At 42.2% G+C, this 13583-nt stretch overlaps 1 protein-coding gene across 1 annotated transcript; it reads left to right on the top strand.

Moving 5' to 3' along the window:
* Window positions 1–379: 379 nt before the first annotated feature.
* LOC144298898 (transmembrane protein 229A-like) lies at window positions 380–11609 on the top strand. Its single transcript, XM_077874096.1, has 3 exons — window positions 380–409; window positions 9809–10240; window positions 10578–11609. The coding sequence occupies exons 1-3, from the start codon at window positions 380–382 to the stop codon at window positions 11607–11609; spliced, it is 1494 nt and encodes a 497-aa protein (XP_077730222.1).
* The last annotated feature ends 1974 nt before the right edge of the window (window positions 11610–13583 follow it).

The raw sequence follows: 13583 nt of genomic DNA, 5'->3' as shown, positions 1-13583 counted from the left end.
GTTTGTCAATTACAATCTGTTCTTTATATTTTCAGGATTTGAATTTGGTTAGCCATAATCCACTAAAAGTCATCTGTAGACAGGAAGGCATGGGAAAAAGTGGTGCAGTAGTTTCTTTCTGGGACAGACCCAGGGGGTCAGCAAATAGGGAGAGGTACACCATGCTCGAGAGGTACAATTTCCATGGGTTAGGACATTGTCATGAGGAGGAATAATCTCAAGAAATACAGCTTGCTGTCACACACCCCCAGAAAAATCCAGGTGCCCAAATAGCTTAGATTCAAAAGAAAGATCTATGCCACTGTGAAATTCTAAAATTTAGAAGTCTAGAAGTTAATTTGTTTCCAGATATTTGGGTAAAAATTTTCAGAAAAGAAACATGCCTTTTGCTAAGAAGGAGTACTCAGAGGTAAGATTAGAATCTCAGAAGGTTCTCTAAAGATGCTCAGAAATATGGAAAATTGAAAGTTGAAATTCATCAACACTGTAAATTAATTACAGAGATGAAATAATCTTACAGAAAAGAAACAAAATTTACATGCAAATAGATAAATAATGTGAAAGATTTGCAAGTTCTGGAGATACTATCATTAAAAGTGATTTTTATTATTTTAGTATAATGATAGGAACATGAAATTTAGATCCAAAAGTCATGTGCATCACACAAAGAATGGATCTCTCTAATATATGAAAACTGCTGTTAATAAATTTAAAAAAGACCTATCACCCCAATGAAAAGGGACATGAAAAGATAGTTTACAGAAGAAAGACAAATAGTTCTTCTATATTTGACATAATGCTCCACTGTACTCAAAATATGACAATTAAAAATTAAAACTACCAATGAAATACTTTTCATCTCTCAAACTGGCAAGCATCAAAAAGTGTAATAAAACATTATTTGCAAGACTGTGTGAAATAGACCCTTTCATAATTGCTGGCAGGAGTGAAAATTGATCCAATTTCTTCGGAGAACAATTTGGCAATATCTATCAGAATTACAAAGGTATACATCCCCTCACCCAAAAGCTTTGCACCTACATCCTTAAGTCATCTACTCCCACATCTTGAAATGACTTGTGTTCAAGGCCTTTATATTGTAGCATTTTAAAAACCCGAGTATAGCTGACACACATTGTCACATTAGTTCAAGTGTACAACATAGTGATTAAAAATGTTTATACATTATGCTATGTTCACCACAAGTACAGCTACCATCTGTCACCACACAAGGCTATTGCAGTATCATGGACTATATTCATTATGCTGTGCCTTTTATTTTTCTGACTTATTCATTCCCTAACTGCAAACCTGTATCTCCCACTCCCTGCACCTCGACCCCATCTCCTCTCTGTCAACCATCAGTTTGTTTTTTGTATTTATAGTCCCAATTCTGCATTTTTTTGTTTGTTTATTCTTTTTTGTAGTTTTCTTTTGGATTCCACATGTGAGTGAAACCATGGTATTTGTCTTTATCAATCTACCTTATTTCACTCAGCATAATACCTGCTAGGTCCATCCCTCTTGTCTCTGAAGGCATGATCTCATCCTTTTTATGGCTGCATAATATTCCTCTGTGTGTGTGTGTGTGTGATATCTTCCTTCTTTCTTATCTTTTGATAAGTGTCCTATTGTTGGACACTTAGATTGCTTCCATATCTTGACTATTGTAAATAATGCTGCAGGAAACATAGCGATGCATATATATCTTTTCAAATTAGTGTTTACATTTCCTTTGGGGTAAATATCTAATAGTGGAATTATTGGATCATATGATATTTCCATCTTAATTTTTTGAGGAAGCTCTGTACTATTTTCCACAGTGGCCGTCCCAGTTTATATTCCCACCAACAGTATACAAGTGTTCCTTTTTATCCACATCCTTATCAACACTTGTTTTCTTGTCCTTTTAATTTTAGCCATTCTGATACATGTATGGTGATATCTCATTATGGTTTTGATTTTCATTTCCCAGGTGAATGATGTTGAACAACTTTTCATGTAGTCTGTTAGCCATGTATGTTTGTATATATTGTAACATTTTTACCATGATGAAAGATTTTAAACTATTTAAATCCTCACTGGTAAGGGCCTGGTTTGATCAATAGTGAATCACTCAATCAATGCCCTACTTAGTTGTTTCAAATAAAAATTGAAGATGAATTCTTTATGCATAGATCTGGAATGATTTATGTGCAGAGTTAATAGGTGAAAGAAGTAAGGTACAGAATAAAATGTATAGTATTTTAGCATCAGCATAAAAAATGGTAGAGGAGACTTCTATTCACTAGTATATGCATAGAATATCTCTGCATAGATAGCCAACTAACTAATACTAACCTAATGATATTGCCCCAAAAGGAAAATGGGTGGGTGGAGGACAAATGTCAGAGGGAAATTTTCTCTGCATAACTTTCTGTATCTTATAAATATTGACCATAGGAAAGTAGTAGTTCTTTTTTATCTAAGAATAGTTCACATACAATGTGAATTGTTTTTAAATTAAATAAAAGCTAGATTAAAAAATCATCTAGGCTTGGGCTCCGCCTCTCTAAGAGTTATTTTAACCTATTTTGAAATACAATTTACTATTTTGGAATTTCCCTAGCAATAAATGGTACTTCTTGCCTATCACACATTATTTCAGGGAACCAATGAGAAAACAAGCATGAGAGCACTTTGTAGACTATAAAGTACTATGCAAAGGCAAAAAAAAAAATTGTGTATATATAACAGTATTGACTGAGCCTACTGTACTGTAAAATAAATACCTATTTATCTTTACTGTAAAATAAATACCTAATATTCTAATAGTTTTGTTGAAACTCAGTTTAAGAATATCGTACAAATTCTAACCCATTTATTTGCAAATTGTTTATTCTGGCTCCAAACAATGACTTTTTTTAGCCTTAAACACAAAAAAGAACTCACCTCATGTCATGTAATATTAAAAGATAGTCATGTGTAACTCAAACAATAACACATTTAATGTACTAGGAAAGGGAACACCTAGGTGGCTCAGTCCAGTAAGAGTCTGCCTTCAGCTTAGGTCATGATCCCAGGGTCCTGAGATGGAGCCCTACATTGGGATCTCTGCTGAGCAGGGAGCCTGCTTCTCCCTCTACCTTCTCCCTCTGCACCCCCTTCCTGTTCATACTATCTCTCTCTCTGAAATAAATAAATTAAATAGTTTTTTAAATGTTCTAGGAAGGCTTGTGATCTCAAAAAATCCTACTGTGAGGATTTGCTTACCAGGAAGAGAACTTTTAAAGAATAAACAATTACCCAAAACATGAGAACGTATGTATATAAATGCAAATTATCATATATCGAATTTACCCTAGAAAGAGATAAATGCCCCATGTACATTCTAGAATGAGAATGCCATGTATGATTCATTTTCTTGCCAACTTCTGTTGATTGATGATATCTTCTTGTATCATTCTGTTGAATGAGATTCCAAGGCAAACTCTGGACTTAATGGGAAAATATGCAGCAATAATTATGTCTGCCATGTATGTGAGAGTAAGGAATAGTTGGAAGGCCAGACACAGTCACAACTGCTCTCTACATTCGCATATGTTTCCCCTTTCTGCCCTTTAGCACCATAATTTCCTACAAAAAGATTGCTAGGAAAGAGGTTCAGGATAGGATTTAGGCAGACTGGTAGTAAGAAAGAAAGAAGTGTTCTCCTCCCTAGACTTCCTTAGCAAGAAGAAAGGATGAAGAGATGGAAGAAAAACTTGTTTAGAGCTCAGTTAGTTTTTCACTCTGGTTATTATCACGACTAGTTCATAACAATACTACTAGATTTCATTTATATACAATGTAATCAATGAAGGTCAAGAAAGTCCAAACAGTAGCTCATTTAAATCAACATTAGAATCCACAGAAGTTGAATGATCTCCTTTTTGTGTATGTCTCCTTTTTTTTGTTTTGAGATTTTTATTTTTATGAGAGAGAAAGAGAGAGAGCGCCAAAGCCTTAAAATGTATATACTTTGATTCTCTATTTAAACTTTAAGGGTATGTGGTCTAAGTAAATAAACATGGCTACATGAAGAAGATAATTAAGGAAATGCTTGTCGCATAAAAGTTTATAGCAGCAAAACTTTTGAAACAACCTAACCAGCTAAAAATTGGGGATTGGCTAGACAAATTGTGGGATATCTCTACAAAGGAATCTATTGTCATACCCATGATGTAGCAGATTATCAAATCAAAAGATGCTCCCTAATCACCAATAAGTGACAAGAGCAATTATAAATTATAAAAGGAATGCATAATATAATCTTCTTTTAGGTGATACTATAATATTGTTGAAAGCCTACATACCAAAATATTAACAGTGGTTATCTATGGGTGGTGGTGTACGGGGGATGTGTACTTCTTTTACTTTCTACATATATTTATTTCCAATGCATTCAATAGACAAGCATATCCTTTGTAGTAAGCTATACTTGAAACTTCAAGAGGAGTAGACTTTGTTATATTCATTGTTTATGTCCAAGATATAGCACAAAATATTGCACATAAGTGTTCCATAACTGTGTGTCAAAGAAAAATATATTTAAACATATATTTATATTTAGTTATTATAAATAAACTTAATATAGGATATAAATATAAGAAATATATATTCTCTAAAGCAAGAGTTGTGGCAGTCGTAATCTCAGAGGAAAGCAATATGTCACCAACACGACCATTCACAGAAGAAACAGTCACACAGGTCAGGCCAAATAACTACAGTTAAAGGAAGAAAACCACTAAGTAATCACTAAGTAAGTAGAACCAGCAACTTAGCTAAGGAAGCCAATGAGTATACTGAGTTCTAGAAACTGCATCCTCCACAGAGGGCCTAAGAAATCCAGGCTCTTGGCCAACAGGACTGACTCAGGCCTCCTTCACTTCCTTCTGGAATTCAAGTGAAAATAACTCCTCTCTTCTGAGCCCTGATCAGTAAGCTTGTTTCACACAGCTAGGGTGGGTGCTTAGAACCCTCCAATGGGCTGGAGACATTTTGTAAGATAGGGAGTGTAGTCTGGAAGAAGGAATTTTTGGATTTTAAATGAGAAACAACTCTGCCATTACCAGCGTGTGAGTTTTGCCAAGTTGCATTTTCGTTTTACTTGTTTAGTATGAATTAGAAAAATAGCTGTTTGTCACAAGATTGAGGACAAAATGGATAATGACTGAAAAAAATTAAGAAGTACCATAACTAGGTGTTAAACTATAAAATATATTATCTTTACTACCCTAGAAAGAAATGCCCCATGTACATTCTAGAATGAGAATGCCATGTATGATTCATACGGAAGATGCTGAAATATAATATGTACTTAGGTTTTGGAGACCAGATACAAGTGGACTTGGGTGGCAGCCCGGGTGGCTCAGCGGTTTAGTGCCTCCTTCCACCTAGGGTGTGATCCTGGGGACCCGGGATCGAGTCCCACACCAGGCTCCCTGCGTGGAGCATGCTTCTCCCTCTCCCTGTGTCTCTGTCTCTGTCTCTCTGTGTCTCTCATGAATAAATAAAATCTTCAAAAAAATGAGTGGACTTGGGTAACTAGATGAACACATGCAAATCTATTGGTTAAGTCTCTGCACGGAAGCATTCCTAGGTTTTTAGGTTATGACAGCCACAAATAGATGTGTTAACTGGAATAGCAGGGTGTGATTTTGCTGAACTTCGATACCTAGAGACAGGTCCCGACAACGCACAGGAATACATTTGCATTCCATACTTATTTTCCTATTATCTGAGCTCTATCTGCTATTCCACACCAAACAGCAAGCCCTTCCAGACAGCCCCATTTGTACAAATAAAGAGCCATTACTAATTTGTCATGAAATGCAGAAGGGGGAAAGTGTGGCACAATAAATAAGTGTACTGAACAGTAACAACAAAAGGATGTGAAAGATTGCATAGGTTAATGATTAAAATGATAGCCAAAGGGATGGAGTAGCTGGGGAGGGGTTAGGGATTCTTAAAGGAAAGCCCATTAGAACTATAAACAGAATGATCTTTTTTATTAAATCTGCAACTTCAACTCATTCAAGGTGGCTTTAATACAAGAACATAAGAGACAACACAGTGTGTGGCAAATGAGCTGTGATGTCAGGTGGAAATGACTTCATTGTTGGCATTGGACTTATTAGCTAAGACCTTGAGCAAGTAACTTTTCTGAGCCCCAGTTTCAATATCTGTTCAAAAAAATAAGAGAACAGTTGTAGGAATTACTGATAATCTATGTGAAGTGCACAGCTGACACGTAGGTGCGCATTAAGTAGTATCCATTGACAGTGATGACCTCTCACCCATAAACCTCAACCAATGTACCCAAGTAGTTTTATTCAAAATAAACTCCTTCCTCTGAAAACATAACGGAATTAACTAGGGAGGGGAAATCCTCTCCTTACGCACTGAAGGTGAGTCACTGGCAGGCAGGCCAAAATTACACAAAGGGAGTGTTTCTGATTTGAATATTGCTCAAAGTGAAAATTTTAAGCAAGATTTTCCAAAACAGCTTGGTGCTCTTTTGGCTTTTCTTTAAGTGTTGTGAATTTAAAGAATTTATTCAAAGTCTGTTCCTTAGAGTGCCTCGGCTCAGTCAGTTAAGTGTCTGCCTCTGGCTCAGGGACCCTGGGATGGAGCTCCACATCAGGCTCCCTGCTCCATGCAGATCCTGCTTCTCTCTCTCCTGCTACCCACCACCCCCACCCCTGCTTGTGCTCTCAGTCTCTCTCTCTCTCTCTTTTATTTTTATCTCTGTCAAATAAATAAATAAATAAATTTTTTTAAAAAAAGAAAAAAGAAAGAGTATAGGTAAAGTAAATGAAACTGTAGACATATGCAGACAAATATTTTACACGGCTGTTTTTATGGAACTGTCAATCAATCTCTCTCTCCCTTCCCCTGCCCTCCACACACACTAAGGATGAGCATCATTTTAGCTAAACTCAATGTCAGCCTTGCTTCTTTGTTACCTTTACCTGTCCTTACTCAAATTATTCTCCTCAGATTCCAAACTGGTCCTCACTATCCGATTGTGTGAATCCAAGATCAGACATCTCTAAAGCTTATTGTCTACGTGGCCATGACATTATTGTTTGGCTGTCTTCATTAACATGACTTCTATTGTCTTCATCAACACAACTTTTTTATTCTAGGAAGCTCTGGAGCAGAGAGATAAATGTTTATCGATTCTCAATGCTTTTTGAAACACTCCCCTCAAGACACTCATCTTATGTCCACCAATCCAAAACTAGTTTATCATAATCATTAGCTAATTCTAATCAAGCCCTTGTATTGAAAGACCCATTTTAAACTCAAACCCAAAAACCACTTAAATAGTCCAACATTGTCCTTCCTGCTCCAAGATGCTATTAAAACTTTGTCAAGGAAGAAAGCTCACTTACCATGGTAAGCAACAAACTCAGTTTTGCCTTAGCAACAGGCTGTTTTGGTAGTATTTTTAGGGAGCTAGCATTCAGCAATTGCAAGCCTTGGAGCGGGTGTTCTTAGTTTGATGATTATAGTATATAGGAGGGGGGTGTACGGGTATAATTTGATCTATAATAAGAAAGGTTTTTATATCTAGTGTTAATGTGGCTGCTGCCTTTTACTGTTTTCTTCTGTTTTCTTCTTATTACATTCATGCTTTACCCTAGTGAAATTCCCTTAAGCTTTCTTCTAAATGCTGTACTCTCCCCTCACTTTCCTTTGTTCTTCTGGTGTGCAATGAAAGGTCTCAGGCATTCCGCACATCTAAAAGACTACAACCATGACCCATATTCACTAGACAACAACTCACTGAAGATTATCATAATCCTCCAGAGGACCCTTCTCCTAATTAGCAGATCTCTCCTTGGTCACACTAGCTACACAGCTCAACCTGGCCAGTCCAGAATTGTTACATCTCTACAAGTGGTTACTGAGACAGCTTCACAGCTTCTGAGGACAAAGAAGACTGTCTTTTCCATGGAAGAACAATGCTTCAAAACATCCTTTGAATGGCTACTTTCTAACCTAGGGAGTCTCAACTCATGTTATTTTATTGCAGATTCCTGTTTCCTATTTTTAAATTCCCCTCACCCTTATGCCCACCAACTCCCAGCAAGTTGCTGCTTTAACAGGTGGATCTTTGCAACCTAATGTTTGTAGTAGTCAAGACCAACACAGAAATGCTTTTAAGCATTTTTATGATCATGGAGATTCTGATGCAACCATTGTAAATTATAAAATCATCATGGATCAGCAAAGCCATGCTGCAGTTTTCCATTTGGAAATCAGCAATGAAGTGTTTAAAACAAAAGAACAATGTGAAGATAAAGCAGAAACAAAGATTGGTATCATTGGTGGGCTAGCTTTTCAGAATGGTAGAAGATAGTCACTTTTTTAAAAATGAGGCAATGAGTGTAAATAATTAATAATAGCAAGTTATATAATGAATAGTTTCCTTGCCCCTTGTTTCATGCCTTTTTAAAAACTTTCCTTTTATCTTTTTGGTCTACTTTTTTAAAAAGTTAGTGTTTCATACATTTTGAAGTGGCATAACTAAGGCGAGGCCACAACAAAAATATAAAAAGAAATATAGAATAACAGGTAATAGCTGCTTTTTCTGCTATGGACTTATAACTGTTAATTTCTATTTTGCATTACTTCTCCCGGAATAAATGAGAAACAGATTCAAAAAAAGGACCTAGAACATTGAGATTTTTAGTAATCTAACCCACTCCCCACTTAGCAGAGCAATACATTGACAACAGTGGTGAGACACAAGCTTTTTATTATACATTCCCTAATTTTAAAAAATTAGCTGTTTAGAACATGCATGTACTATACATGCATAAATTTTATACATGTCTTATTATACCAATATAATTCATAAGACATGTATGGTACACAAAATTGAAATTTTGTTAAGTGTGGAGGCTAAAAATACAGAAATAGAAGATACCAATTTTTGTGTTTAATCCAAAAGATTTTCCTACATTCCCTGAGATGAACTAGTCTGAACTATCAAATTAGACCTTTCAAGGTTTTCCTTGCATCTTTAAGAAAGTTTATAATAGGGCAGCTCCGGTGGCTCAGCAGTTTAGTGCCGCCTTCAGTCCAGGGCCTGATCCTGGAGACCTGGGATCGAGTCCCACGTCGGGCTCCCTGCATGGAGCCTGCTTCTCCCTCTGCCTGTGTCTCTGCCCCTCTGTCTGTCTCTCATGAATAAATAAAATCTTAAAAAAAAAAAAAAAGCGCAGCCCCCAACACACCAAAGTTCTAGATTCTCTCATCCTACCTTAAATAGATTAATTAATTAATTAATTAATTAATTAAAAAATCTCACTCTCAGTCTTCATCTCTGGGATGATCTAGTTCTGCAAGGAGAAAAAGCAGCACTGGGGTGTAAGAGGCAGAGACACAGACAGAGGAGAAGCAGGCTCCATACAGGGAGCCCGACGCAGGGCTCGATCCCGGGACCCCAGGATCATGCCCTGGGCTGAAGGCAGGCGCCAAACCGCTGAGCCACCCAGGGATCCCTCAAGGGTGCTATTCCTGACAAGAGCCTCCGCGGCAGCCAGAGCAACGTCCAACCCAACTGGCCTCAGATCATTTCATAATTCGGGGGTGGGAGGTGGGGGGTGGGGAGCTTTGAATCTCTGTCTTGGCCCCTAGCAGACTAACCTAGGAAAACAGGCTTGTCGGGGAGAGAGAGTGAAAAAGTGAACCAGGGGACATTTCGGATGCTGGGGTGCGGCACGGAGTCTCGTGTTTATTCTTCGTGCCTGGGACACGGCCGGCTTTGAATCAGAACATTAAATACACAGCACCGCAGCCTGGGCCCGGCCCGGCCTCTGGCGTGTGGCGCGAGGCCCTCCGCCTCGCCAGCGGGCCCGGCCCTGGTTCCGCGCTCCCGGGAGTGCCGGGCCCCCGCGCAGCCGGCGCAGCTCGGGTCACCCCTGGTGGGGGTTTCTCCGCTCCTGCCTCCCCCGCCGACGCCGTCCCAGGAGGAGGGCGGAGAGGCGCGGCCGGGCTTCCTCGCCGGGACCCCGCGGGCCTCTGCGCGGAGGGCGGAGCGGGAGGGGGGCCCGGCGAAGGCGGGAGAGGGCGAGCCGGAGGGGAGCACCGGGAGGCCGGGGAAGGGCGTCACTGCTCGCTCTCCGCTTCAGGAGCCGGCGGCAGAGGCGGCGGGGCGGCGGCGGCGACGGGGTTCGCAGCGGTCCTCGCCTCCACTCCTCCGTGGGCCGCGCGGAGGGAGCGCGGGCGCGGCCGGCTGCACCCACCCGGGCCGGAGGGCAGGGCGCGGGGGGGGGGGGGTGCTGCGCGGGGGGGCTCCGCGAGCTGGGCGGCCGCGCGTCTCCCGGACACTAGGGCTCCGGCTGCACCCACCCGGGCCGGAGGGCAGGGCGCGGGGCGGGGGGGCGCTGCGCGGGGGGCTCCGCGGGCTGGGCGGCCGCGCGTCTCCCGGACACTAGGGCTCCGGCTGCACCCACCCGGGCCGGAAGGCAGGGCGCGGGGGGAGGGGGGCGCTGCGCGGGGGGCTCCGCGGGCTGGGCGGCCGCGCGTCTCCCGGACACTAGGGCTCCGGCTGCCATCGGGCCGCGGCCGGGACGGAGCTCCCTGCGCTCCCCCGGGGGCCTCGGCGGCGCGGCCCCGCAGCTCCACGCACGCGGCGATGCGGGCGCGGAGGGGCGGGCGGGCGGGGGCGCGAGGCTGCCGCCAGCCGCCCGGAGCCGCTGTCCACTGCTGAAGCGCCGGCCGCCGGCGCCGCGCTGCCCGCCTGGAGCGACTCTGCTAGTACGGGACGCACGGGATGCCCGGGACGCCTCGCTCGCAGCCCGGACCTCCGCAGGCTGGGGTTCTCCTCGCCCGCCGCCGCCTGCTGCACTCGCTCACCCGCTTCGCCCCGGAGAAGGTCTGCCTGCCGGCCGCGCTGCCCCAGCGCCTTCGTCTTCAGTTCTCCGGCCTCCCCGTCGGCCCGCGTGGCGCTGCAGACCCCGGCGGCCAGGCGCTGCGGCTCGGCCTGCGCGGCGGACCGGGCGCGGCGGTGCGGGGCCGCTGCGCTGGGGCTGCGGGACTGCAGGACGTGCTGGCGCTCTCCCGCGGCCCAGTGCTCCCGAAGCGCTTCCTGCGCCTGCGGCACCGGGGCCGCCCGAGCAGCGGCCCCAGCCTTGGCCGCGCGCGCCCCCGCCGCTCCGGGCGCAGGTGGCCGGCGACGACCGCCGAGGCACCGGGGGCGTCGGGGAGCCCCGCTCGGGGGCTGCCGGACCCGCTCCGCTTTCTCTTCTTCGGAACGCACGGCTTTTGGGATGAGATCCTCTTCACTTTCTTGGGCAGGCAGACGGGCCGACCAGCGGCCACACGTCGCTCTGGTCCTCCTTTCTGTAGGGCAGCTGCAGCTTCGTGGTGGAGAAACTCTACTTCCACCTGCACTGGAGCCGCGGCTGGAGCACCTGGAAGCGGTGCCCGTCTACGTGACCTTCCTCTACGCGTGGGAGCTGTGCCGGGGCCTGGGCCTCCGCTCGTGCGGCGCTTGCTCCTGGGACTATTCTCACTACCCACTCAATTTCATGGGCCTCATCACCCTATTTACCTGGTTGGATATTCCTTAGTGTGTACCAGGACCTACTTGGTGTTGTGCCGGGTTCAGTACATACCAACTATCTAAAAGAAAAAAAAAAAAAGTCATTCGAGTCCCGCGAACCAATTCAATTTATTTTTACACGTTTAAAACGGAGTGGTTATTTTAGCCTTTTAATTTTTATACGGTTTCCTAAGCTCTTCTAATATGTTTTATTCGACTTTTCGGTTTTTCTGACACTTTGGAACCTATGCATAATACAACATTTTGAAATTTTACTCGAAACATAACTCAAAGTACTTGTCAATATTTAAAATCCCTTACAAGCCCAAACAGCAAAACCATGATACCTTAACATCAGAAGCTGTAGTATATTCACTTATTTGGGCATGGGTGGGTGATAACTACTAGGTTTTTGTTGTTGTTGTTGTTGTTGTTGTTTAAGAATGAAGTTATTCAAATCAGAAATTAATGATCTACAAGATTTGGTGAAATTTTCTAATTCAGTGATTTTTTTTACTTTCTTTTTAATCCAATTTCATTTTAATTCCCTGCCCTATTTACCAATCACTGCTGAAACTCAGTGTCTTTTATTCCTAGAATGACAGTTAATAACTCTTAAAGTGCCTCCCTCTAGCGCGCAAGTGGAAAGAAACTGACAAATGTGAAAACACATCCTATGGATCGATTTTTAAATAAATCTTTTCTAGCAACTCAGACAGGTGACACTGTGTTAAGATTTTTGATCTTCATCCTGGAGATGATTGTTTTTCCAATGTGGATTAGCCTTAAACGCCAAGTGTGTTGACATTGATCAGATGCTGTGTTATCTATAGTTGTAAACTTTTGTTGTAAAATGTTCACCTTATATGCCCAAAGGCCAAGCAAAATTTTATCACCCACAATAGCATTCTAACCCTAAGGACTCTTTCTACACGGAGCTTCAAGAACAGAAACAGTTCCTTGGAATAAAATGAACCTGAATGTTCATTATCCTCGCATTAGACCTAATTGCTTACCGTGAATACAGATAGGCGTTTTCAGAGTATTTCTGCCACGGCTCACTTGTAATCGTCTTTCTTTTTCCTTCTGGACCCACAGAGTTCTTGGGCCAAACCTGATGTGCTAATGTGCAGTATAAATCAATGATAGCTTTTTGGTGACTCATTATTGTCTGGAAGCTCCAAAGTTAAATGAGATGATAAAAACCGCTTTAAGAAATCATGTCTAATCAATAATAATGTACTTTAAGGTTGTTTGTTGTTTTATTATATTTAGAAAAGATGTAGAATTGAGTATAGCTCAGCCAAGGATGACTAACACTTTCTCAGTTTTCGTTATGAAAATTATGAGGAAAACTTACAGTTTGTACAAATGAATTGTTTCCGCTTCAAATTATTAGCTTGTCTATGCTATGAAAGGGGACTTCTTTCTGGTTTCAAAAAATATTTGCTATGGCAGTGAAAACAAATATGTATTTAGATGATTGTTGGGAATAATTTTGAGAATGTTATTTTAATTCACTATCTGAGGTTGTGAGCTAAATTATAAATAATGCAATATAATCAACCCCACCTGTGGAATGGATCGTGTCAAACTGATTATTTTAGCTAGTCAAAGCTGAGTAGCAAACCAAATGTTTGCAGAAAGTTAAAGTGTCACTTTATGAAACTTGGTCATAGGTAAAGGATTTCTGAAAACACTGGCCAGAGAAAAGTAGAAGTATAGACACTAAAGTTAGTCAGATGCTAAGCAAATATTTGTAATATGAATGTGACCCATTGCACAGGAATCTGAGTTAGGTGTGGCACCACACCACACATTCCTGTGAATGCTTAACCAAATCCTTGACTTCTAGGATACTTGCTAAATGTACATGTTTGCACTTACATCCTTCATATACGGCTCCTCATCCCTGCTTACCTGCTTACCAACGTTCCTAGGTTCAGAAATCTGTCAGGAAGTAGGAAAGCCTGCTACTTTTTGTTTGTTTGTTTTTGCTTTT

This window comes from Canis aureus, chromosome 26 (genome assembly GCF_053574225.1).
Source record: "Canis aureus isolate CA01 chromosome 26, VMU_Caureus_v.1.0, whole genome shotgun sequence".
Taxonomy (NCBI): Eukaryota; Metazoa; Chordata; class Mammalia; order Carnivora; family Canidae; genus Canis; species Canis aureus.
This window is presented reverse-complemented; position numbering and strand designations above follow the sequence as displayed.

Excerpts from the sequence above, each read along its gene's own strand:
- LOC144298898 (XM_077874096.1), top strand. The coding sequence starts at position 380 with ATGCCTTTTGCTAAGAAGGAGTACTCAGAG. Across the intron at positions 410-9,808 it reads CTAAGAAGGAGTACTCAGAG|AACATTAAATACACAGCACC; the intron begins GTAAGATTAGAA and ends GCTTTGAATCAG. Across the intron at positions 10,241-10,577 it reads TCGCCTCCACTCCTCCGTGG|GGCTCCGGCTGCCATCGGGC; the intron begins GCCGCGCGGAGG and ends CCCGGACACTAG.